We start from the raw sequence: 26,620 nt of genomic DNA, 5'->3' as shown, positions 1-26,620 counted from the left end.
GCCTTTTATGATTATATGCTCAAGACGAGAGGCTTAGAAAAACTAAGGAGATTGCATGACATTTTGGAACAAGAAAATATGGCTATGACTCAAAACAAACAGATATTTTTGGAGATAATCAATGCACTTTTGAACTCGTAGCAATCGAATGTGTTAAACCAAACGCAAACATGATAGTCTGGTCAGGGCATCTGTCCCATATGGAATGTATGAATTATTCCAGAGGTAATAGCAGCGCATTGTTGGTGCACTCATCTTCACAAAGACGCCCATCTCTGCATGCCCATATTTAATTCACCCCTTTCAGCTGCCGAACTGTACAGGCTGCTAATATAATGAGTCCCTCCAAAGAGATTAGTCGCCCTATCATCAACGCAGCTCCCTAATTTCTCTGCCTTTGTTGTGGTGCAGGCTGTACTAAATGGGATAAAGGGGCTTGGACGGACACAGTGGGAGGAAGTGGCTTTTGTGTTGCTAGCAGGTGCAGTGGAATGACAGTGGGGTTTTTGGGATGCATGCGTAGATGCACAGCTGCACGTGTGTGTATGTGTGTGCGTGTGTGTGTGTGCAGTTCTGTGTCTGGCCTGGGCCGGGAGGGTATGCGCTCCCCGAGTGCCGCTGAGATACACCAGGAACCTCTGGAGCTCGACTTGAACCCTCAATCACAGGGCTCCTCAGGGGTTTGCAGTAAATTCTTCAGGCGAATGGTTTTCTCTCCCTTTCCTCCTCCTCCTCCTCTTTCTCTCTCTCTTTTTCTGCTCACATCTGGTGAACAGCGCTAGCACCCCTGTCATCTTTTACTGCGTTGAGGTCATTTCCACCCTATCGGTAAAGTGGAAACACATGATGTGCAGGGTTCGGCCTTAATGGGGTGGGGCTGGCATGGACCAGCACTGACACAGCTTTACAGCCAAGAGCTGCCAAAACAGCCTCTCTGTGGAATGCCTCCGACTTCAAAATTAAAGACATTTGGGGTAAATAATGTTAAGAATACTTACATTTACCAATTAGATATGTGACTGCTATAATTAGTTACTTATTTTAAACATGTAGGATGTTTACATGTTTTTCCTGTAGTGAAGTGGAACAGCAAAGCAGAGCTGAACATGTCATCTATGGTGCTTTGAAACTGCAACCAAGAATCGTTCAGGCTTACCGAAGGATATTAAGTGTATAATGAATACCAACTCCGGAAAGACATGTTCGTCCTTTTGGAGTTTTTCTACCTCCGCTCCAAGTTTTATTTTTGCTGTAAAATTCCTCCCCTCCACTCGCTTTTTTCCTGCTTAATCACATTATTGATTCCAACTGGTGAGCTGGAGAGACTTTGGCAGATGCTGTGGATAAAGGGTGTGTCCTCAAGTTTAATTGGGATTCTCCTTTAGCAATAATGTGGATTTCCTCAGTTCTGTGCCCCGCTACGCTATTCTTCTTCAGATACTTCACACCACAGCTCGCAGTGTTTATCATTCTCAGGAATCTGAGCTTTAGTCATTTGTGAAAACTCAGCTCTGCCATCTGACACATTTTAGTAGATTTCTTGACAGTGCATTATTAGTATCAGCTTTGTATGAATTAATTGTTCTGTCATGTCGACTACTTTTTATGGTAACATTTCTTTCAAGCCATCTACCAGTCTCTTTTTTTTCTCTTTTTGTGCTGTAATGTAATGAAAGCACTGTTCTGTTCGCAACGACGTAAACAGTTAAAAACATTTTGCCACTCGCAGATAATTTATTGCTGAAGTATCTCAATGGAATAAACAGTTTTACTGTCTCTCTTCATGGATCTCAATGTGTCTCCAAGCAAATTCCAGTCACACTGTGGTTTCCATTTTGTGGTAGACAGAGCTGCAGTGTAAAAAGGGGTGGGCTGCAGTCAGTCAGTTACTGCTGTCTGTGGGCAGACTACAGGCAGAGTGGCTGCTAGCAGCAGCTGCATGGATTTTTATTCCTGCTGTCCAACAGGACTCCATCACAGACTGCAGCAGCACTCGTTATTGAGGGCACACACTCCTGTGCTGCATGCCTCTGTCCTCATTACCTCTGCAGCAGCTTAGCTCTCTGCCTTTGTTCTCTCTCTTGGCTTGAAACTGGAGAATATGGAGAGAAGTGCTGAGGCTGCAGTTAGCTCGGCTGCCCACAACTTCTGCCGCACAGGAAAAAACACAGCACAGACAACCACCACCCCCCTAAGCCCTCTTGTCTACATATTTCCACAAAGCCAACGCACAGGGGATGCTCTACTTTGATTCATCATCCTGACTTGGATGTAGGCTGGTTTTGCTCCGTGCTTCTTGCATTCTGTTTGTTGTCCCGGCTGCTTGTGTCGCCTGTCTGAATTAAAGATTTCACTCTTAAGTGTGTTTGTGTTTGTGTGCTGGCCTACTGACCAAATGCCCTCATGGCCAATCTGCTGTGTGAAAGGTCCCATAGACTTGTTCCTCAGGGGTGTTAAACAGCAGCCGTGCAGAGTGGCTGGAGGGACAGTAAACTTTTATCACACTAATAACCCACAGTCACAGCTACCTTAATGGCTTAGGCAGCCACGCCAGGGGTTGCCGGGAGGTCAGGTTGAATTGCAGGACATAAATGGTAGATTCCAACCGGTAGAACAAATAAAGGAAGAAGCAAAAAAGGAGGGACATCTGAGGTGAGCAGAGGGGGGCAGAAAGTTGTTATTGGAAGAGCAGATAATCACTTAACTTGATTTGCAGTAAAAGGAGGCCATTGATTGGCCTGCTCTTTTATAACAAGGCGATCTGTGGCCTTTTAACCCTCTTTCCCACCCAACTCTGCACGCTCACAAACCTTGGACTCAGTCCGAGCGTGCCGTCAAAGGGCACAACTCCTACACAAGTGACAAGTGAGTGAAAACATTTGCCCAGCGCTTGGTGAAAACATCGGTCAGAGGAGCAGCAGAAGAAGCAGTGTGAGAAAGGGGATTTGTTAATGGAGTTCAAATCTAAACTTTTTCTCAGATTCCTCTCCCTCTGGCTGAGGTGGACGGGTCTTGAGAGTGTTTGTTTTAGGTGAAGTCAGTGCTGGAACAGAATGTTGTGAACCGCAGGCCAGACTGTGGTTCTGCGGTTCAGCTTCGACCTGAATGCAGACGGCTCTGTTTGTTTTGCTTCTCCGTTTCTCAGGGAGAAATTTAGACGCTGCCAAAGTCCTGCGCTCACACCCAAGGCACGCAAATAAAAACCCTTCACACAGAAGGAGAAAAAAAATGTACCTGGGTGTAGTCGCTACATCTGGACCTCACCACCATCACCCCAGAGCAGGGGTACACGTCGTCTATTGGTGTCTCTGCTGTCTCTGCTGTCCTGCTCTCATCTTGTAAAAGGGCTCTTTGGGAGATGAGATGACGTTTGATTGTTTCAGTGGCAGGATGTTTGTGTGTTTTGTTCCAAGCCTTTTCATAAATAGCAGTTTTTATGTTGCTGAGGTCAACTGGTTTTACTAGACTGGAGAGGCAAGTCCAGAGGCACGGAGGCCTCCCCACCATCTGGCAGCCATAAAAGGGGGAGCAGGAGGTTTTTAGTGGGGGTTTATGGGATGGCAGGGTGAGACATTGAGGGGAGGAGAGACAGAGTGGATGGTGGACTCTGGTTGCCCCCGAGCTGCAAAGCTTCCTCTGCAGTCTGAATGACAGGTCAGAAGTTCATTGCCTTTTTTTTTCATCCTGCATCTGCCTCGTAAGGTGAAGGAGGTGACAGTTGGTTCAGAGTTCGAGGGCAAAGGAGAGGACGTCGCCGTGAAGCTGTTGTCACTGCTGCAAATAAAGATATATTCTGGGCAAGAGATCTTTGTTTTGATTTAATGAGCTGGCTTGTATTTTAAAAGTGTTTCAGAAGAGCTCAGCGAGCGTGTGTCCCCTTGTTGTTGCATTGCCGTCAGCTTGTTATGCTATGCAGAAGATCAGATCCGAGTCCTACAGATGGTGCAGAATTATGTGGCTGCGTAAACACTGGTGATTCAATGGCTTGGTGTTGTTTGGGTATGCGTCACCCTCTCAAAGAGCCCCGCACACCACAGACTAACGAACAGTAAGTTGTTTTGTACGACTACAGGATCCAGGCTCTATCTTTTTGTCCTTACAGTCAGGTGGTGGCTCTATTTTGTTTGCACATCTGACTTAAGAGGGAATAACAGCATTGTTAAGCCATGAAAATACTGGCGTTTGAGGCCAGTGGGATTCTCGTGGAGATTTCTGCCATGAAGACACCCCTGAGAGTCTCAGTTATGTTCTGCTGGAAGATTTCTTTCCCAGTTTTAAGAGCCTGAGCTGGAGCTGTCTGGTCCATCTGAAGCTGGATGCTCAGCCTTATAGGTTTTCCAGAATGGGGTTATCATTGCAGAGGACTGTGCTGCTTTGCTGACTCTGGCACTGATACCTCCCATAGAGATTTCATCTTTTGTTATGCTGCAGCTGAGATGTGTTAACCCTTTAGCCCCTTCAAGATATTTAGGCAGCAGAACATTACGGAGCTCTGTTTTACCCACTTTAGAACTCCCATGTCACTGTATGTACACATACCCGTTGTGTGATGTGAAAAATAAGATTAGAAGCCGATGTGTTTGCTACATAAATTAGTTATAATGACCTCTTTCTCGTCGGTCCGTGGTTGGGTTTTCAGACCCTCTGCCACTTTGCACAGTTTGTATATGAAGAGACGAAAAGTGCTGACAGCAAAAGAATGAGAGCGTGTTTGGCAGGCACGCCCTTGTAGGTTTCTGTGTCACTCAACTCTAATAAATTTTTAATCGTTTCCTTGCTGTGGTATAGAGCTCAACATGGCTCTGTTCAGTCACACGCCATTTAGGCGGCTCATGCTCGGTCCGACTCATAGATAGGCGGAATTCAAAGTGTAAGGTAGGTATTTTCACACATTAAGACCAACAAATCTGTAACATAGTGAAGATGTGATTCATGTTGCGGGCTGTTCTCTCATGTCATCACGTAGAAAATATGCACTGGCAACATTTCACACATGGAGAGTCAACCTTTTCACTTGTTTCTTTACCGTCAAAAGAGAACAGCATTAAACAAAATAAAAATTGTTGGCGCAGTCAGCTAAGGTTTCAGCCTACCCCTTTTAGGTATGCAAACTTGCTTTGGTTTGTCACTGCTTCGAAATAGGTGCACCGTCCATGGTGGCAGCGTTATATTGGGTTTATTTTGGAGTGTCTCCAGAAATTATCATGACAATGGTTTTAAATATACTTCCTTAGCCAAGCACATTGACTGCACTTGACAAACTTTAAATAAAGCATCAAAGACACCTTCAAAAGCCGCCACGGTGAAAGAATCCAGCCGGAGATTCACTGAGAGCCTCTCAACATACTTCAGCCTGTTTATTCACTCACATTTTACGTCATGTCAGAGTCTCAAGCCTTTAAGAAAAGGAGTGAAATAAAGCCCAGGCCCTTGATTGAGGGGCTGGAAATGAAGGACTCTGCTTTTGCTTTAGTGGTTCCGTCCACTGCAGTGATTCAGGGGATAAAAATGTGGCCTGTGTCTCTTTAAGAGCGCTGGCCTGTCTGCAGAATGCATCAGTCCTGTGGAGCAGACACAGGCCAGCAGGAGGAGGGGGATGAAGGGAGGAGCGTGGGGCTGTGCGGAGGGAGGAACGAGGACAGGACGGAACAGCCGCAGTCTGGGCTTCCAGCCTCCTGGCTAGACTGCTGAAAGTTATTATTGAGTTCCTGTGTAGGGCCTCCCCTCCCTGCGGCATACTCCTCTGTGCTCACTACGAGGTAGACGGGGAGTACGGGAGAGGCAAAGAGAAAAGTTGGCAGTCTCCCATGCCCCATTGCAATGACCTTATATGCAACAAATAAAGGATAATTTTGTTTGATTCTGTGTTTTTGCAAGGGTGAAGCCTCTGAAAGACTGAGAGCAACCGCACACGCTAAGCGCCTTACAGCTGCTCGACAGCAGCTGAAACTGCGGCCTAGCTCACTGTTGTCTTAAGTTACAGTTTAGCAGACATGTCCTGTTTTCTTAGGAATGGCCTTAACTAGTCAAGACAAGAAGGTTGGCGGTTCACCAATGAGAAAGCAGCAAACTAAATCCTCTCCTGGCGTGTTAAGTGATGAGTATGATTCAAGGACAGGTGGTGGGAGGACGACGACTCCTTCAGTCTCCTTCAAACAACTTTGTCTTTACAGTAAATGACGACCATGAATTAAAGAAAAAGACTTCTTGAAGCAGGAACAAAAGCTTCTCCAGAGTTGCACACCACCTAGTTTGCATTTCTTGCAGTACTCTGGTAATTAGTCCCATGTACGTTATCTTGTCAGCGTCCAACCTGCAGGTCTCAGAGATTTGCAGGGAAAGGCCATGGAGATTACATAGTGACACACATCATGCCCTCCTCTCAGGCCTGTGCCTGCCTGCATCACTAATCCCTGGCCTCCCTTCCCCGTTAGCGGCTACATTAGCGATACAAAGCGCCTGCGTCCTTCCAGCTCAGCCCACCAAGAGAGAGACAGACTTTTATGTAACGCTCTGTCCGGTGTATTTGTTCTGAACCTGCTGTTGCTTAAAGCGAGGCTCCCGCAGGTTAACAGTACCCAGCTGCTGTCCGTCCTACTGTACAGAACGCGTCATGGCTCTGGCTGGCGAAGAAAAAAGCCTGAGCCCATGCAGCACCTGAGGCTCGCCAGGAGCCCATGAGGCGGTTTCCCTGCACATATCTTCTGCAGCATGTCACATATGTGCCCTGATTAATCCCAGCATGTGTCTTCATTCACGGTCAGTGCGATCATTCGGCCTGTGTTTTAAAGCCGTCTCGGGCAGGGTTTTGCAGGAAAGCTGGGCGAGGGGGGAAAACCCTGGCGCTGAAATGGGTATTTTGTGGAGTTCTGTTTGTTGAGTCAGAGCTTAGTTGGGCTCTACTGTTATGTGGTTGCCATGGAGAAAAACACAGGCTCTTGTGCAATAAAATCATCCAGGAAAAGACATTTCCAAGAATTTTTCAGAGTCAAGAAACAGACGGCAAATTGCAGAATTCATGAGGTGCTGCGGTCCACCACCCGCCCCTCTCAGCCCTCCATTTTAGAGCGCTCGTATTCATTTTATGGAAGCTGCAAGGCTCAAGCCCTCTCACCTATTTACTTCTGTAAGCAGATATGTTTTCCTATGAATGGAGGAGGGAAACAAAACCAGTGTTTAAGGATGGAATGTGTGATCTTAGGAACGGATGTTGTGGGTGTTTTATCCCCTATTTCCCTTACAGACAATTCCTTGAACAAGTGGAAACAAGTGAAATGCTATTTGATCTCTGTCAAATATTACTGTATACACATACTTGCACTGTGAGGCCCTCCTACATTTGACTCCGGGAGGGGAACATTTTCAGAGGCAGTAACTCGTGGTGTAGTTTTGAAAATGACTTGACAGTTAACTGGTCGAACACTCATAAAACCCACTGGTTTTCTTGTGTTTTTTTCCTCCTTGAGCTGTAATCCTCCTCAGTTACGTCAAGGCTCCCTATTACTCTTTAATATGAGGTCTTTTATTCGCACTGTTTCCTGTCTATCTGAATGGACCCATTAGCCCTTTTCAAACAGCGCAGCTCTCTGCTTGTGCTTTCTAGCATTAGAAAAATACCTTTAATGTAGTGGTGCAGTATAAAAAGCTATGATCCCAGGCTTTCAAGCTTATTAGCTAAATTTGAAGTTCAAAGCTAATTAAACAAAAAGAAAACCTTTAAAAGACACATTGGGTGTCCGCAGCATTAACTGCGGTAGTATTTCATTGTTTGAATGGTCCTGGAAACAACAGTGGTGGAGCACAGATTAGGTTTTCTAACCTGGTGTCCAGAAAGGCAGCATTTAAGCCGAACGACCAGAGTGGTATCTATAAATTTCAGCAGGATTTATTACCCCGGTTCAACCAATTAGCTCCCGAGCAGTTCTTAGGACATATACTGTGTTGGTGAAATGACATCACACGGGACCCTGAGTGAGCAGTGACCCTAACTTCACCTCGCCCTCTCACAGCTTTTATGACCTCCTCCCCTAAATCCCCCTCTGCCCTCGCCCCTTTCCCTCACACCTCTTAACCTCTGGTATTCATCCCATTTTCATCTTTCCAAATAAACCTGCCACCTGCCCTCCTCTCCGCTGGCTGCTCGGGGGGCCGTGTGGTCATGTGGCTCAGCTAAATTAGCCGTGTGTTCCTGTGCTGATGGTTATTGTTGCTCAGATTAAATTATTTAAAGCACGAGGTCTGCTGAAAGTATGTTATATATTTAGGCTGCAATATATGCTCCTGACCTAGAAACGGAAAGAGGGACCACATAGAAGATGAAACAATTAGAATAATATCTGGCAACTACTTTCACAGCTGGTTAATTGCTAATATTTCAAGCTAAAGTTTTCGGGTTCCAGTTTCTAAATTGCTTCTTTTCTCTGCATTGTGTGATAGTAAACTGTTTGATTGTTTGGTTTTTGGTGGCTGGGAGAACAAAATAAGCAATTGTGACCAGCAATTTTCAATATTTTATAATGACCTGATTCACTGAGAAAATAACTGTTAGATGGATTGATAATAAAAAGAACAGATAGGACTTGATTAATCCCACACTGGGGAGATTTACATGTTACTGCGGCAGTCAGAAGCAAAAGATAAAGGGGAGACAGTGATTGAGTGATGAACAAAATGAGACAAAAAAAACATGACAATAATACAAATAAGATTAAAAAAAAAAAATCTATATATACCTCAACACACAAAGAAGGACGGCGGGTCTTAACCACATCCAATCAATATATCCCAAAATTAGCTGCTGTCATCTTGAGCTGACATCATTTGGAGCCAGAGTCTGCGCAGTGGTGCTCTCTTCAATATCAATATCTGACGAGACACGAACAGCGCCATTGGTCAAGGGCACACTGATTGGCACACACAGCTGTCAGCTGTCAAACCCCTTTTTTATATCATTAAATAACTAATTAAAACCAAATTTAGCCGAAAAATATACAATAGCATAACAAAACAGCCTAAAATGACAGAAACCATTCTTGGAAAAAATCTATTTGACGTTGGAATTTTTGATTTTGCACATTTCCCCTCTGCTAACATGGAAGGGGGCGGGGTTTATGACACATACTACATCCAGCCATCAGGGAGTGATCCAGATGTTTTGGCTTTACTTTTGAGGAGCTGTCACGTCGTCCATCTTTATATACAGTCTATGGGCAATTCACTACTGTAACCAGATGCACATATAGTTGCACACGAAGGAAGGCAATCAGTGTGGAAAGGAAACACAAAAAAATAGCTGAAGAGTAATAGCTGTAGTCTAGTTAAGGAAATTGTTTTAGGAGACAGCAAAATGACGGCCAGATAAGTCCCCTATGAGGATCACATGTTTTCGGATTTTTTTTTTTTTTTTTTTTTTCTTTTAACAGAGGAATCAAAGGGAAGAGTCAAGTATCACAAGATTACTCACTGAAATAAAGTGCTATCTAAGAGACTAAAGTTTCTGTTTTATCCCCTGTACTGGGTTGTTAACATGGAGATCTGACTGTCCATCTGGCCCGTCAATCTCTCACACTCTGGAGGTCTAGACCCGGACTGAGTCTTTAACACGCAGTCCCCATGCAGTTGCTCACCCTCCCCTCCGCCGGTCTCCCAGGCGTCCTCCTGTCCTGACTCCTTCACCGCCTCTGCCCAGCGAGGGAGGCGCAGAGGAGTCGTGCAGTACCAGGTACTGCGAGTGATATAATGGTCTGTGTATTTGGAGCTGTTACTGTTTGGGTTGTGGAGAGGTTATCCAGTGACATTTTAATCGTCTTTCTGCCTTCTTTGCCGTGGCATTAGTATTAATCTGCAGGATTAAAACCAGCCAGTCAGACACTGGACTTGCTGTCTTGTCGTAGAGCAGAGGGGGGGTGGGAGCGTGCTGATGGCGAGAATGGCGGCGCACACTTCCATGCGTGCAAGCACGGGATGTGCTTATCAGTGACAAACCAAGGTTTCCAGTCTGGAGACATCAGACTGCTGATGAGAGGATGGTTTGTTAACACGCCCAACTGTCTCAGACAGGACGGAGTTTGTTTTTATCAGCGTGAAACCACAGATTTTCACTATTCTCTTTCATTACTCTGTCATCGAGAGCCCACAAACTCCAACACTTGGCTCTCTTGTATTCAGACACAGAGTCCTTTTTTCATTAAATCATATCCTTAAGCCTGTGAAAACAGTCGCATAGTGTCGTCTGCGGCTCTCGGGGAGCTTTCTAAAGCCTGTCAAAGTGATCCTGATGATGATGATATTCAATATTTGACAGAAAACCTGCATTATAAACCAGCGGGGGGCGTAGAGTTTTAAAAAACAAGACAAACTGGCATTTTACAGACAATGAAAGTTGTATGGAATTACATTATGTGAAATTTTGGATTTAGTTTTAAAGCCTGCTGCTTATTATGGAGTTTAAATCAGGATATCTCAGCCACTGCTACGTCAATTGAGATAATTCTATTATCTTTCTTGCACGCGTCCCCAAACTTTACAAATGTACAATGCTAAATCACTCGAAGGCCCCTTGGTAAAAAAATCTTTCATTAAACTCAGACATGTTCTCCTTGCTGTATTTTGAAACTCAGCTTGTTCCACTTCTTGCAAAAGAAGTAAACAATTGAAAATCAATTGCGGTCATACAAGTGCAACTGAAATTTGCAGAGGAAAAAAATGATTTTAGGATAACATGTTGTTTCGACACACCCAAAATAGCCTTATCTTTATTATGATAAATAGGTCTATTTATTGGAAATCCCTCCTTTAGCTTCCAAGAAGTATTGAACAGATTAAATATCCTCCTTAATCTCGTCAAAGCAAACTGGGCATCATTTTTAAAAAACAATTCCTTGTTCCTCTATGACCACAAATAAACTGCCACTGATGACCAACAGATGTAGATAAAATGTGTAAATGTTGACATGACTTGGTTCGTGCAGAAGCCATTGACCTGTTTTTTTGTTTTTCGTTTTTTTAAACCTTGAATAAAAGAATATTCAAAAGCATTTTAAACTATGTGAATTATATTTATGTCACATATTACGGCTTCAAGTAAAGGTAAGTTATATATCAGTGAAATACATCAGAGAAGCATCGGCGGCAGAGAGTCCTATGAGTGTCAGTGTAATGCCAAGGGATTAAGCTTGCATGGCAAAGATGGCGTTGGCACTGCTGCACAACAGAGATCAAGTTCTGTGAAGGCACGCACACATGTATGACAGTCAGGATGCAGCTGCAGAAACGCTGGCAAATGTTCTGCAACACTGCTGCGTGATACTTTATGAAATGATAGTATTGATCAGTTTGGTAATTTTGCAACAGCGGTGAAAACAGCTGGACTCTTGCATTGAGAATTTCTGTGTTTTGGATGTGGGAGGTTTCACACCTACCTGAAAGACAAGTTTCTCACAGCTTTCCTGTAATTCAATTCAAGAGCACAAAGATAAAAAGTTCTTGCTTTAATCATGGTTGAATAGAGGATGCTGTTATGAGAAAAAAAAAGAATAACAGTAATATTTAAATGACTAAATATTTAATTTGTTTGGCTTGAAGCCACATCAGCGAGATGTTTGAGCCCAAAATCAACCAAAACCAAAGTGCTAATTGGCTTTTGAATCTAATTTCCTTGCAAATTCGCAGAAGTCCTTTCTTCTTTTATTCATGATGTTCTTGAAAGTTGTGTGAATAGTTTGTTGAGGAAGAATTCGTTTTAGCCTTCAGGAGAGCTAAATTAAATTCCATAAACGTAGGTCAGCTCGAGTCTGTCTTTGCTCTTTCTCTCTTTCTCTGTCTTTCTCGTTAACCTTCATCCCCTCCGGCCTCCTGGTTAGCATTGCAGCTGCTCCTACATTATAAGTGTGCTAAATGTGAACAGAAGCATAAAGGCATTGTGTGTGTGTGTGTGTGTGTGTGTGTGTGTGTGTGTGTGTGTGCGTGCGTGTGTGTGCCTTTATTGGTTTGCAGACGCAGCCTTGTGTCTTCCCCTCAGATCATGTGGTCTGATGTTTAATTCTCTTATTCCAATAGTGCAGCGAGGGGGCTCAGACAACTATCTGCTGAATTTGGCGCTATGTGCGTCTATAAATACACCAGTCAGAGGGCACGTTTCATTTCCTAAGATAACTTTGCCTCACAACCATACCGAACATGCTCATGCTAATAATGTATAATCTGTAGTGATATCTGTTTCGTGTCTTTTAGTCTAGGGTTTCCGTGTCTGTTGAAATGACTTATGAGCCCTTTGTACTGTGAGGTCATCCTCTGAGAGAGGCAGAGAGAGTGATTTGGACACCACTGTCAACATACTGTAAGAGAGACGGGCGGGCATGTCCATGTTGTTATGGTTGCCATGTTTGGGCCTGAATTGGAATTCTTTTCTGGCCATGCAGTAGTACAGTAATCTTCCTTTTTGTTTGCTCTCACCAGTGAGATGATCTTTTCAGGGAATTCACTTCAGCCAAGGAACAGGTTTTTTAATGATGCTGAAAGTAGAAATGAAAGATGTCATCAAAGGATTAAAGAGAGTTAGGTGTGACTTTTAGTTTACCTTCACATTTAGATGCGTTGCATAAGTGCACTGAGTGTCATGAATTAAACATTTTAAGGAAAACACCCAGTACCAAATACATCGGAAATAGGTAAAGTGCTCCAGCAGGTTTATTCGCTCATTTTAAGAATGAAGACACGGAGCAGAAATTCGGCCGCTGAGGTGTATTTTGGAGTATTTTGCAACTGGCGAATGCTCACCCTGTGCTAACCAATTGGGAAAGGCAGCTAACGGCTAACTTGGTTTGCAGTAAACTACAACTGATAGCTGAATTCGAGTGATGTGAACGCTGTAAAGACGCAGGGTCCGTGCTCTGAACCAGTGTGAACCAAGACAGCAACACTCTTTATTTATCATACTGGCACAGCAGCACATTACCGCTTCACTCCTTCTTTTGTTTACTTTCCACAATAAAAGACCAGCTGAAATTACTATTTACTATTACTATCATTTTGCTAATTAGCAACTCACTGATTCTCGGTGACATCAGGGATATCTTAATAAGATCACATAAGTGTGAGTGTCACATAAATTTCTTGTGCAAATTGACAAATGTTAACTAGTGAATGGTGCAAATTTTGCATCCTTTGCATCGCGTCATTTGCGTCATTTATGCACCTGGCACAAATTTGCGTCCCTGCATGTTATCTTGCCTTATGTTTGGTGTGAACACACAATTAAAGCTAGCATTGGAATGTAACTGGGCAGACTTATTCAGGTATTGTACTAAAAGTACCATTTCAAGGTACTTGTACTTCACTTCATAAATCAAATCTGATGCCCTTAATACATGCAGTGTATAACAACTGGAATAGTGACATACCGTAAATTTTATTACTACGCTACATTTATTTGACATCTAGAGTCACTAGTTACTGCACAAAATCAGATTTTACATGCAAAACATATGAACTTGTGTTGCATTTGTACACATTGAATAGCCCGCCCAACAGTTCACATAAAATACAAATAGCTAATTTCACATTTATGTCATAATAGTGTAATGATAAAATAGTATAACACTCATACAGACCATTGTTCTGACTTGAGCACTTCAACTTTTGATACTAAAATTACATTTTGCTACTTTTACTCAGAGTAAGGGACCTGAATACTTGTTCCATGTCTGCTGAAATGACTTAATTATAGACAACAATGACAAGATCACAAGGAGATTTTTTGCAGTGTTCAAGTCAAGTCAAGACAGTTTTATTCATGTAGCTCAGAATCACAAATTTGCCTCGGAGGGCTTCACAGTCTGCACAACAGACGTAACTCTATATCCTTAGACCAACATGATTTGCGTATGGAAAAGCTTAAAAAAAAAAAAAAAAAAAAAACTGACATGGAACAAAAACAGAGAAAAACCTCAGGAAGACTAACAGAGGTGGGACCCCTCTTCAAGGACAGACATGCACGCAGTTGATGTATATAAAGAGCAGACAGAAATGGCAGCAGTAAAATGGCAAACACATGAAGAGTGTTCCACTGGGGTCACTAGATCTTGTGCAGTATTATTTTTTTTCACACACAGCTCACTTTATGAATGGCTGACAAATGCGGAACACTTCTTTAACGCTCTGTTCCTCTGCCTCTGAGCTATACTAGCTGTGCGGACCAGATGAGATATTTTCCACCTTTAGGAGCAGCAGCTCGCCCTGCGTCCGCCTCAGACCTCATCAAGTCTCAATCCCAAAGACAATTAGGACAATCCAATAAGCTTTGCTGTAATGCCGACCTTATGCCAAGCCCTGCAGCTCTCTTTGTGTGTCCCTACTGCCATGGCTCAGTTCAGCTACATAAACAAAGTGGACACAGTGGAGACAGAATAAATTGATAAATTAAGCTAAGATTTAGCGAGGGGAAATGGGAGCTTTTGCTGTATGTGCGTGGAGTGGGGATGGAGTTTCAGGGATATTCTGGGCAGACACCAATAATTTTCCCCCAGCTGTTACAGAGTGACCACAGGGCTTTATATAAATCAAGAGACTGTCGTACAATTTATGCAGTGAGAGTTGAATAGAGAGCTCGAGGCATCCCTGTGAACATCCGCACCAAACTACAGGGATCAGATTACTAAAACTAGTATTCTCTCACTTCCAACTAAGGCTGTTACCCGAGCGAGCCGTGCCAGTTGGTGTGCCCTTGAGTGAGACAGCGCCCCACTAAGCACATGTCGATCTGGGGATTACATTCAGGGGTTTAGGAGGGGAAAAGAGGCCGTAATCTGAAACTGTTGTGTCTTGTTGCTGTGCACTTTTCTTAATGCCATGCTATCATGCAGCATGCGTTGGTATTGTATGACTGTTGCCCGAGGAAGTTCAGCTGGGGAAACTATTTTCGTCTCACCAGATGAGTGCTGCTCCATGTTTATTTCTTGATAATTTCATTTGAGTCTTTTTAGCGCCACAACAGATGCTTGAGGTTTCGGTTTAGCCTGCTGTTATAAGACTTGTCAACATGTAGTTATTAGAGGAATAGACCCACATTTTCGGAAATAGACTTATTTGCTTTCTTGCTGATAGTCACGTGAGAAAGTTGATACCACTCTCAAGTCGGTCTGTGCGATAAATATGAAGCTACAGCTGGCGGATGGCTAACTTAGCATAGCATGCAGACTGAAAATAAGGGGACACAGCTAGTCGGGCTCTGTGCAGAGGTAACAAGGTCTGTGTACCAGCACCTCCAAAGCTCACTAAGTGACATGTTGCATCATGTGTAGGTGGTCCTGCTCAGGTTTGCTGTTTCCCTTCACTTTCAGTTTCCTGTTAGTAGCTTTATATTTAGCTACTGTACAGACAAGTGTGATATCAATCTTGTGACAAAAGTCTGGTAGGGAAAGAAACAGCAGCCAGAAGACTGATTGAAGATCCCCCACACTGAGTAAGCCTTTTCTACTCATCTGTCCCTGATGGCAATGAAACTTCTTTCAACCAAAGAATTATTCCCTATGAGAAGTTTAACACATCGTCTACAAAGACACGTCATTGTTGCAGTTTTTAAGGAGGCTTTTAAATCAGGACCAAGTACATTGAACACTGAACAGTCTTTACTGGAGCTTGGCACTGTATGTCGATTCATGCCTAATTGAAAATGTGGTCTCAAGTATGATTCATCTGTGCTCAGATGAAGACTAGGTATGGTTTGCATCAGGTGTGAAAACCAACTATACCAAAACACTGAAGATGACTGCTATTGAACGTGAGAAGCAGTCAGGCCCCGAAGAGGTGTGCCAGGCTTTGAGGCAAATTTTTCTAGTGGCCAGACGGTGGAATTTTTTTAGCGTCACAAGTCTCTATCCGGAATTGATCCATTCAGTCCAATAGCATTTCAAAAGTTTAGGATAGCTGCATGAAAAAAATGATTTTATTCCAACATTCAAGTTGACGGAAACTGAAAGTTAGCTGCTTGGCTCTTGAAAGTCTTTAATGTGCCTGCTCTATAGGCCCAACAATGTGGAAGATACAGGTAATTTTACACCTGGGGAGTCAAACTTTTTTGGCGTCATGTGCCACTGAGCAACTTTCATAGGATTGTAGGGTCCTGCCTTGAACCCTGTATCCAGTTCTCTTTATAAACCCATGGTAGCAGTAGGCAAGTACTGTTGCAAAGGTAACTCTCAGCACTGCCATTCTCCTCCAAACTCTGCGTCTGCGTGCAGCACAGTCATGGGTGATACAATATAAAGGCAAGTGAGATAAACCATATTAGGCATACTGTGAAGGTCGACCCCATCGTATGGGCTTGGGAACTTAAGATTGGTGCCCTTTTCTACAGTGTAGCAACAACATAAACAAATGTCACGTAGATAATGATGCAAGTGTTCCCGAGTATAGAACAACATTGCTAATGTGAAATCTGCCTCCCAATCCGTCTGGGGAGTGGATTGGATTGGACTCAGGCACAATATGAAGCAATCATACTTAATATGAAAACACCCTTAATGTAAGTTTTCAACATATCCTCATACAACGGTTCGTATGATATCTTACGAATTAGCACCTCACAAATGATGTTACATACTTAACGTAACATTATGTAGGTCAGGTTTTAGGAAAAGAAATATGGTGACGGTGTACCTTAAAATAACTCAAAGTTCACTTTGTTGCACATGGTCAAGAACACTAGTCTCCTGGGGGAAAGTCCTGCATTTGTTGGACCCATCCAGCACCCCAACCTGCCTCCTTATGAGGACTATTGTTCATTATACTGCATTCTTCTTTAGTCCCTTCAGCTCATTGGTCATGTGATCGCAAACTACCTGATTACATGAGATATATATGCATTACTGGCTCGTGCTTATGTTGATTATATACAAATTCTGGGGCGTTACTTTTCACCAGTACATGTACGAATAGAGCATGAGAACAGAACAGCCTGCAGTTTTTAAAGCTGTAAGCACCCAGAATAAAAGTATGTTTTTTATTGCAATGACAAATATCTGAAAACCTGGGCAAGTAAAAACCAAAACCATCTGCACGGCTAGATACTTTCAGATGTTTGTGAGAAATTATAGTTTTTGGGGGGGCGAGCTAACCCTTGAATTAGCATTCTCTGTGATATGTTATTTGCTAATAAAGTTTAAAGTTTACTAGCAACTAGTTTATGATGTCTTTCTAGTTAAACAACAAATAGCAGCCCTGGTTTGGTCCCAGATTTACTGCATCAGAGGTTCAATAAACAAATATTGATGATTAGCTCCATGTTCAAGTGAAATAACAGTTCAGTCCCCATCACGCTCCAGTTAGCACAGTATTGACAAATTATTCTTCAAGCAGGTCAAACGCTCCGCTCTTAGAATAGACATTGATATGTTTGCGATGTGATGTGTTGTGTTTCTCTGCGATTATCTGTCATGCCAGCATGAAAATAGCTGGGGCTTATCCCAGTATTACCATGCTATTATACGGCACTAATTAAAAAATAAAGCATGTCTACTCTTGCCCAGCTGCTATTAGACCCTGTTTAGCCTACAGGTTTGCTTTGAAACGCTCCCTCATTACAGCGCCTCAAAGAAATATCATACAATAGCGAGTTGAAAAGGGCAATGCTTGAATGGAGTCTTAAAGGAGAGGCTGTACTTGGCCTTCAAGTATACATTCCTTCAGCTCAGTGCTTCCTCTGTGGTCCCGCTCCCCTGGCCCACCCCCCTCCCACTCAAGACTCAGTTCCCACAGGGGACTCGGCCAAAGCAAACTCCTCAGAGGAAGTCTCCCTCTCTTAGCAGTGAGCGAGGAGAGACGAGAGAGAGGGAAAGAGGGAGAGGGATGTCCTATCATCTGGCTCAGTGGGACCTGCTAGGCAGTAGGACGTGCGAGGAGGGTGTTATGACTCCGTGGCCATGCTATGTCTATGATGTGGTGGTGAGTTAAGCCCGTGCGGCTGCTCTCCTGTGAGGTCAGTGTCAGATTTAGCCAGCAGGTCCCTTGTGGTGTCTGGGAGTGTCTGTTTTCTGACTCTATTATGTCTAGCGCTCTTAGCCTTCCTGGAGCTGCAAACCTCAGGGTAGAAATAGTACCAGACAGGCAGACATCCTTTTGTCGGGAAAACAACAGTCATGTCAGTAATTACAGAGTCTGATTACACCAGGGCAGCAGTTCTTAGAAAACCGCCGGCCTAGAGTCAGGCAGGCAGGTGAGGGGTCGAGTCATCGTTGCAGAGCAGGATGCAGTCAGCAGGAGGTCTGAGTCTGAAGAATTAGCATACAGTAGCAAAACCAAACAGTGTGTGTGTGTGTGTGTGTGTAATATGGTTAGTGGTTAGACAGGTCGAGACATTTGTGAGTCAGGGAGATTTGAGGGGAGTGTCCAGACAAACCAGTCATGTTCATCTCATGAAGCAGAAACCAGTATGAAGTACCAGTATGTAGAGGCAGAACAGACATGAGACTTTAATTTTACTTCTGGATTAATTTGTACTATTTCACTTTAGCTCCACTTATGTAGCATTTATAAGCAGTTATAAACATTTGATAAATAGTTTATAGCACACTGTGTATTATTACAACTTTACAACCAGCTGTCACTTACGGGTGAGCGCAGAAGGAGTTATAATTGTTAACAAGTGCATTAATAAACGGTTATATCTGCTTATAACTAAACTATAGTATGTTATAAACCATTTATTAAATCTAAATGGGCTGTCTTTAAATGCTAAAAAGGCGGGTTAAAGTAAAATGTTACAACAGATAATGACAAAGCCACCATGACATCACCCATTGGATTGTGGACTCATGTTTTGAAACCTCAAGTTTTGGCCGTCGCTATCGCCAGAAGCGATTATATTTGGGCAAGAGGCTGGAGCTGGGGAGCGAGGGGTGGATCCGACTGAGACGCCGAGGACACAATCAGCAGACAGCCTGTCACTCCGCCCTTAATTATGCATAACTTTAAGCCCTAATGAAATGAGTTATATCAAAATTCACCCCTGCTACAGTTGTCATGAACGGGGAATTTAGCTACAGGGACCAAAACCGTTCTTTGTACCACGCTGTTAACATGTTTATTTCTGCTGTAAAGTTGGCCATTTTAACATGGGGGTCTATAAGTTAACTGGTTTCTGGAGCCAGCCTCAAGTGGCCATTAGAGGAGCTACAGTTTTTGGCAGTTTTTCCGTGTTGGCTTCATTTTTTAGCCCTGGGGGTTTCTGTTTGGGCTACGCCTTTACTCTGGGGTTACGCCATAGTTACCTAACCAACACTGTTTCCATGGAAGCAACTTGTCAGCGGTAGGCGTACAGCTGTCACTCAAAGCGGCCATGCCCAGTAAGTCTGTACTTTTTTGTTTTGAGTCAAGCCAAGTTATATTAACATATTCACAGAACACATTTAAAAGCAACAAATGTTGATCAAAGTGCTGTACAGAGAGAAGACGAATACACATTTAGATCAAAAATAACAATTAAATAGAATAATTATGGATAGAAGTACAAATACACAATCAGCGTATTTCACAGAGAACTGATGAATAATAAAAACAGGCTATCAAAAAGCTAATGAATAGGGATGGGTCTTCGGACAGGGTTTTAAGATATCAATAAAGGAGGAAGATAGAAATAATAACGAGGGGCAAAGTGTTCTTATCCATTAAAGGCAGTGATTGGTCAGCAGATCTGAAGGATCTGGAGGTAGCCATTTTAGTCCATAAAATGCCAGAAAATGGCGAAAAACGCTGATCACAATTTCCCAGATCCTGAGGCAATGTCTTGAAACTGCTTGTGGGGTAACTTATAGTGATACAAATCAGAGGACAACAACAAATCCTCACATTGTCAAAGCTTAAACCAGAGAAAATACATTCTTCTTGTTTGAAAAATGGCCTCAATGATTCATTTAAATGTTTATAAAAGCTCTTGTAGATTGTAGACTTTGTCGCTGACTTATCGATTCATTTTGTTTCAGCACTGCAGTCAGTTTTGGCATCTGTAGCTCAGGTACACAGTGCCAGACCTGACTAACACCCCCACCCTTGAACGCACTGTACCAGACGCACACACTCCTACAAACACACTCATATCCTCCCACACACACGCACCACGCCCGCAACCTTCCACCTCCCCACGCGTCCTGACACCCGCTGATGTAGCTGCATGCGTGTGCACACACATACACTCACACAGCGGCTGGCTTGGTGTAGAAAAGCTGTGAGACGTGATTCATTACCAGCCAGGCTTCTCGCTTAATGCTAAATGAGGTTTGTCATTAATTTCCATCTTGAGGTGATTACAGCCGAGCAGCGATTAAGGTTTCACAACTACGCGCAACCCTGCAGGAGTGTTCTCCATTGAGGATTTTGAATGTAGACAGAGTAATCATTTGTCTTGAATCGCACAAGCAGACGAGGAGATGGGAGTGTTTGCCATTCCTGGAGGCAGAATGTCATAGTAGTGAGTAAGAGAGTAGCAGGCAGGTCTGTGCTGGCCTCTGCGCCTGCCTAGGTAAACATATCCTCTGTCTGACAAGTGCAGACCTGAGGGGTTGAGGAGGTTAGCTATCTCAACACATGGTCCTGCAGCTTGCCACACGCACAGACATACAATATATACAATCAGCAGCTCCAGAGATTCTGTATTTTGTGGCACTTTACAAGGCAGATGCTTCCTCCCCGGGTTTTCTAGGCGCAGTTTCCCCTCAAACATTTAATGCCTTTGTAGCCCTCCCTGAACTCTCTCAGCACACTTCAACTCAATCGTCTGTTAGATCTGAGTGCAATTACTTTAATTCGTCTCCCTCTCTGTCTCCCTCTGTTTCTATATTGCAATATTTCTGTGGTTCGGGCAGTCGATCTGCTCCACCTGATGGCGCCTCTTCTGCCTGGCAGGGAGCAATGTAGCCCTACTGGCTGCCAGCCAGACCAGCTTGAGTGTCTGCTCAGCTCAAAGCCCTGCTCACACACACGCACACACACACACGCATATACACACACATACACACACAAACATGCAGACATGCCAAGCTCAGAGACCAAACACTTACACAGACACATCTTCAATCCCCTTGTCTCTCTGTGACTTCTTTTCTGTTTTGTCTAATTGTCTTCCTCCCTGCGACCTGCTGCTCTTTTTACTGCGAAGCTGTAAAAAGTCACTTCATGTTCTGACAAATCTGTTTCTTGTTCATGAATAATGCCATTCACAGTCATACAGTAGCATTTTTAGAAGTTGTGGGATCCTGAAATCCACTGTACACTGTACACTGTACTCCATGATGTAATATCTGCACTTTATCTCTGCAAGGATCACGATGATTAACTGTCTATTCTCTCCACAGTCTCCCAGCCCGGTCCCAGCCAAGAGGTCCAAATTTGACAAATTACAATCTCCATCAGCTGACAAAGACAGGAAACCCGACTGGCTACAGTCGCTGTCAAAGTCTGCACACAAGGTTTGTTCACTGTTTGCACATGTTGCTAGTGTGAAACTGGATTTACTGTTAAGCTCAAAAGGTCAAAAGGGTGACGTAAAAGCTGTTGTCCTTTTGAATCATCACATTATCACCTATGTATGACCTCTCATCATCCAGTGTGGTTAAATGAAAAGGGGCCTTTGAGTGTGTTTGTCACAGCTGATTCGATGCTCTAGTGGTAGTTTGTTGTTCTGAGTTTGTTGTTTTGTTGGTTGTTCCAGGATCTGAAACAGGTCCAACTGAAACAGAGGCCCTCTGCTTTCCGCCCCTGGTCTCCCAAAGCAGCAGAAAAAGAGAAACCAGCTACTCAGAATGAGGTGGAGAGGTGAGTCATCTGATGAAAGCTGTGATAGTTAGAGACAATAGTTGTTAAAACGAGCCTGTAACCAATGAAATTCTTTAAATGGACCTGTATCGCCTCCGCAGGTCCTACTCAAAGAGTCACGAGACTTTGGCGGCTCACAATCTGACACCAGCTCCCCTGGCCCCTCCGGTCCATCCCAGAGACAGCCACGCTCCTGGCAGGGGACACGCAGCCATTTCCAGGCCGCCGCCAGAGCTGCACAATGGAGACGCACACCCTGCAGCAAAACTGGCCCCCTCCTGTGCCGCCAACCAACCCGACGACATGGACACAGATGGAGAGATTGATGTGGACGACTGTGATGATCGTGAGTAGCGTCCATCATATGGAGTTTGGGATAATCCAGAAAAACAGAAAACTTGAAAAACTACAAGGATCAGTTGATATAAGACAGATTTTACAGTTACAACTTGTATTACACAGTAAGCCCCACTGGACATGAGCCACAGCAGAGCTGGGTCAGGGTGATTCCTGTACAACTGCTCCACCTGGTGTTTGATAGGAGAAATGCAAGAACAATAAAAGTCCAGATTTTGCAGTTATGTAGCCACAAAAACAATCAAAAACATGCTCTTTTTATATTTAATTAAAGCATAGATTATCTCTTTGTAATGTTTTGCAACAGGAGCTGCAGAGAGGAAGTTTTAGTTTCATGCTCAGTCCTCTTGCTGACACATGCAGCTGTGAAAAAAGTCTGTAAGGAGTTATATTGAACTACCCCAGGAGGTACTCCCGTAGTTTCCAGAGGGTACCTGGAAAGATTGTTACAAAGCTCAACCAATTTGAAAATATGAATATCAATTAAAAGAAAGAAATAAACAGCAACTATGTAACCACATATTGAGCCAGCTGTAACACCTGAACACCACATGTTGCATTCAAGACAGTGTGAAGACTACTTATCAAACATGCAGAAGTTCCTTAATAATGTTAAAACTGTTCCACCATCAGGTCCAGTGCCGCCTTCCTCCCTGGCTTCTCCTCCGTCAGCCTCCACCGGTGTGTCCCAGACTCTGACCCCTCAGAGTGTTCCTCGACATCAGGAGGGATCCGGTTGGCTGTCAGGGACCGTTTGCCCAGAGGTGGACACCCTGAGACAGATGCTGTACGGAGGCACGGACACCAAAGAGGCCCGGGAAAAAGTCCTGCAGGAGATTGTCAAGATGAGAGTGAAGCAGGAGGAGAAGCTGGCAGCTGCTGTGCAAGCTAAACGCAGCCTTCAACAGGTATCACAGCCTGCTCCTCTATGTGATGGGGATGAGAGTGAGCTCTGACTATTAGTGTTTTAAACCTGAAACGATTCTGAGGTTTTGATGGGTTTTTTTCAAACAGGAATTGGAGTTTGTGAGGGTGGCAAAGAAAGGCCGTCTTCGTGAGGCCATTGAAGCCAAGCGCAACCTGCGGAAGGAGATTGAACGCCTTCGCGTGGACTGGGAGAGGAAGATGAGGGACGCGGAGGAGTCCTGTGGGCGGCTGAAGAGAGAGTTGGAGAGGGAGAGACAGATGCGAGTTTGTGACAAAGGCTGCGAGGCTGAACGTCTCCGGGTCAAGTACTCCACTCAGGTAAGATCCGCGACATCACCACAACCCTTGTGTTGTTTATTTGTGATCTTTCTTCCTCCTGTCCCTCATGTGTGTTTCATTAATACTGACTGCTGTCTGTGTCTGCTTGCGTTCTGCAGATCGAGGAGTTGCATGTGCAGCTACAGCAGGCAGAAGCTGACCGTGAGCAGCTGAGACAGGAGCTTCAGCAGGAGAGAGAAGCTCGGCAGAGCCTGGAGAGCGTCGTTAAAGACCTGCAAACCCAGCTGGCCCTGCAGGCCGACAGCGGCCCTCCCGGCGACCCCAAGGAAGCAAACACAGACGCACACAGACAGACCACACAACACACCAACGGATCCTAAAGTTGCACATTCAGAACTGGAGAAAGAGACTCAATTAAAAAAAAAAGGAGCATGGTTCGGGACTTTGTTGCACCTCCTGTTAGGGAAAAGAACACTCCACAAAGGTTTTGTAGAGGAAAAATCTGTCATATATAATATGATACGATATAAATCAATATTATTATGACAATATATGAATTTTATGAAATGAACTGGAAAGTAGCATGATGTCTGAGCATGTTTGTAGAGCGAGATTTTAAGAAAGACTTCTTCAGTGATGACGACCACATCTCTCCAGTGACGTCAGAGTCAAACACCTGACGCTGTCCAAGGATTTTATTTTGGTATAAGCTATTCTAAGATGTGCAAATATAGCCACATAACACTACTTGAATATGAAGGGAAGAAACATGTTGAGTGGATGATGAAACTCTTTGGTGCCACAAAATATTGGTACACTCAAAGGTGTCATTGCAGACCACTGGAAACAAGAGACACCAGTTTACCACTATTTACTTTTAATATCGGCTTGCTTTTTATAACTGTGTAGAGGATGTACTTTTTAAGAGATATTGCTTGCGCAGCACTGTTATTCCACAGGCAAGAAAAAAAAACATCCATATTCAAACATGTACGCATGTATACCAGCTTGTCTACCTTTTGTATTTTATAAACCTGAAGTATTGGAGGTTACGTGGGCTGCCTTCAGGTCCACCACTGTTTTACGCTTAGATATTTTATGGAAGTGTTACTTTTTAATATTATGATGTAACTTCATTTGTTGTTTGAACATTGTTTTCCAGTAATGTTTTTGCAACCAAACCACATGATAAATAGCAACTATTCTTGCCCACATTAGTGCAGATAAGTCTACAAATGCCCTCCTAAAAGAGAAAAAAAAAATACTTCAATAGCTGTCTGTTTTTGTTGAAATGCGGTACTTCTGATTTTCTATTGAGTATTGTAAAATAATTTATATTCTATGATAATTTGCTGCCTATCAACAGAAAGCATTCATTTTTAGTCACTGGTTTTAGGGCTCTTAAATCAACAAATGCTGTTTATATGAACAACATTTCTACATATATACAAAATATGGATATATATTTTTTTACTTTAAGAAAAAGGAATTGCACTTTTTAAAGAAAAGAACCTTGCATTGTGCATTGTACTCCCTGTTACATTTTTCAAAACACGAGTTACCATAAACTCTGAATTTAAACACACTTTCCCTCAGTATCCTCTGATGTAAATACAATGATATTGTAAATAAGATATTTGTCGGTATGTTTGCTTGCTCCAGGCTTAAATTGATTATTATTTTTTGCTCTTACTTGAAACCAAAAAGAGACTATATTTGGATTTGCAAATCTGCAATTTCATTGATGTATCCCTGAGTATCATTGCAATCACAGGGCATTGAGCAGAATGGATGGACCTGTTGGAGAATGAAACCATCAGTGGTCGTGAACCTATCAGAAGTTTCTATAGGTCGGACACGCCAACACAATATTATAATTTCTCCCTTGATTTTGTTTATTTGAGAAGATCTTTATTATTTGATGAACTATAGAGTATATATTACACCACAGACCAAAAACTGAAACATGGATTTGAAATCTCTGCACCTCCCTCGTCAGATAGAGTAGAAGCCACACCTTCTATTGGTTTCATCCTTAGGTGCTCTCGTATATTTTAGACAACACTTTTATGTCTTATCATTACTTATGATACCCTCGCTCAGTATTTGTTGGGTACAGTGTAATAGCAATATCCATTTTGTTAGCTGATGCTGTTGTAGTTTTGGTTTGGAAGTGGGGTTTCACTTGCCTCTTGTTGTTTTCTTTTCCTTCGGAAAACTTGTATAATACCCATTAAAATCTAAATCAGTCCTACAGCTTTTTTTCTTTAATGTCACCACAATGGAAACAGTGTTTGTGCTTTTGTGTGTGTGTGTGTGTGTGTGTGTGTGCGTGCGTGCGTGCGTGTATTAATCTTTTACTTGTATTTCTAGGGAGGGAAATGTCAGCTAATGGGCCCACCACTTTGGTCCAGATGAAAATATTACAACAAGATGGATTATTATAAAATGTGGTGCAGACATTCATAGTTCCCAGACAGTGCAGCAACATTCTCGGAAAAGTATCTGATATTTTCTCTTGATTTTCTGCAAAGAGAAAATATAAGAGAAGTCAACTCCAGATGCACCAAGCATTCTTAACCATCCAAATTTGCTCTTAGGTGTGTCAGCTGTTCTCAGTGATCAATCCCACTTGCTCAGAAGTCAAGTATTCGCACAGGTACATACTGTATATAAGGGCTGGTGTGCTGGTCCTCATAAAAATATATAAGAAACTGAAACTATATTTTTTGTTTGCATGAAAAATGACTTAAACAATTAGAACAATAGTTGACAATTCATTTTCTAATTAATCAACTGTGTGCAAAAATCTTTATTTGTAAAGTAAATAGTTGTAGTGGAGTGAAAAATACAATGTTTCCCTCTGAACTGTAGTGGATTAGAAGTAGAAAATATGAGATAAAATACTCAAGTCAAAGAAAAGTACCTCATTTGTATTTCATTACAGTACTTGAGTGAATGTACTTAGTTACATTCAACACTGGTCAGCAGAGGGACACACAGTAACTGAAATTACAGTAACTGGGATCAATGGACCAAGTGTAGGAGTTAGCCCTGAAATTTAATAAACCAACCATTATAATAACTCTAAAACTTCATTCATATTCATGCATTTTTTTAAAATGCAATGTTTTCCTCTTATCTTGGTAAGAGTGCTCTCGGCCACTTGTAACATTTTCTCTTACCTAAGAGAAAAGAAAAAATAAAACATGAATCCCAAAAATCAGTGCATACTAACAAAATAGGAACAAAT

At 43.0% G+C, this 26,620-nt stretch overlaps 1 protein-coding gene across 1 annotated transcript in view; it reads left to right on the top strand.

The window, feature by feature from the left end:
- Window positions 1-25,621, top strand: part of skib (v-ski avian sarcoma viral oncogene homolog b) — a 35,879-nt gene extending 10,258 nt beyond the window's left edge. Inside the window, exons 2-7 of the mRNA XM_033626369.2 lie at window positions 21,345-21,458; window positions 21,701-21,804; window positions 21,906-22,150; window positions 22,795-23,069; window positions 23,176-23,406; window positions 23,526-25,621. Of these exons, the coding sequence (XP_033482260.2) occupies window positions 21,345-21,458; window positions 21,701-21,804; window positions 21,906-22,150; window positions 22,795-23,069; window positions 23,176-23,406; window positions 23,526-23,747 (1,191 nt within the window). The 3' untranslated portion in view covers window positions 23,748-25,621. The remainder of the gene's footprint in view (window positions 1-21,344; window positions 21,459-21,700; window positions 21,805-21,905; window positions 22,151-22,794; window positions 23,070-23,175; window positions 23,407-23,525) is intronic.
- Window positions 25,622-26,620: the final 999 nt, after the last annotated feature.

This window comes from Epinephelus lanceolatus, chromosome 1 (genome assembly GCF_041903045.1).
Source record: "Epinephelus lanceolatus isolate andai-2023 chromosome 1, ASM4190304v1, whole genome shotgun sequence".
NCBI classification, from domain to species: Eukaryota; Metazoa; Chordata; class Actinopteri; order Perciformes; family Serranidae; genus Epinephelus; species Epinephelus lanceolatus.
Note: the sequence above shows the minus strand (reverse complement) of the source record. Positions and strands in the feature narration are given on the sequence as shown.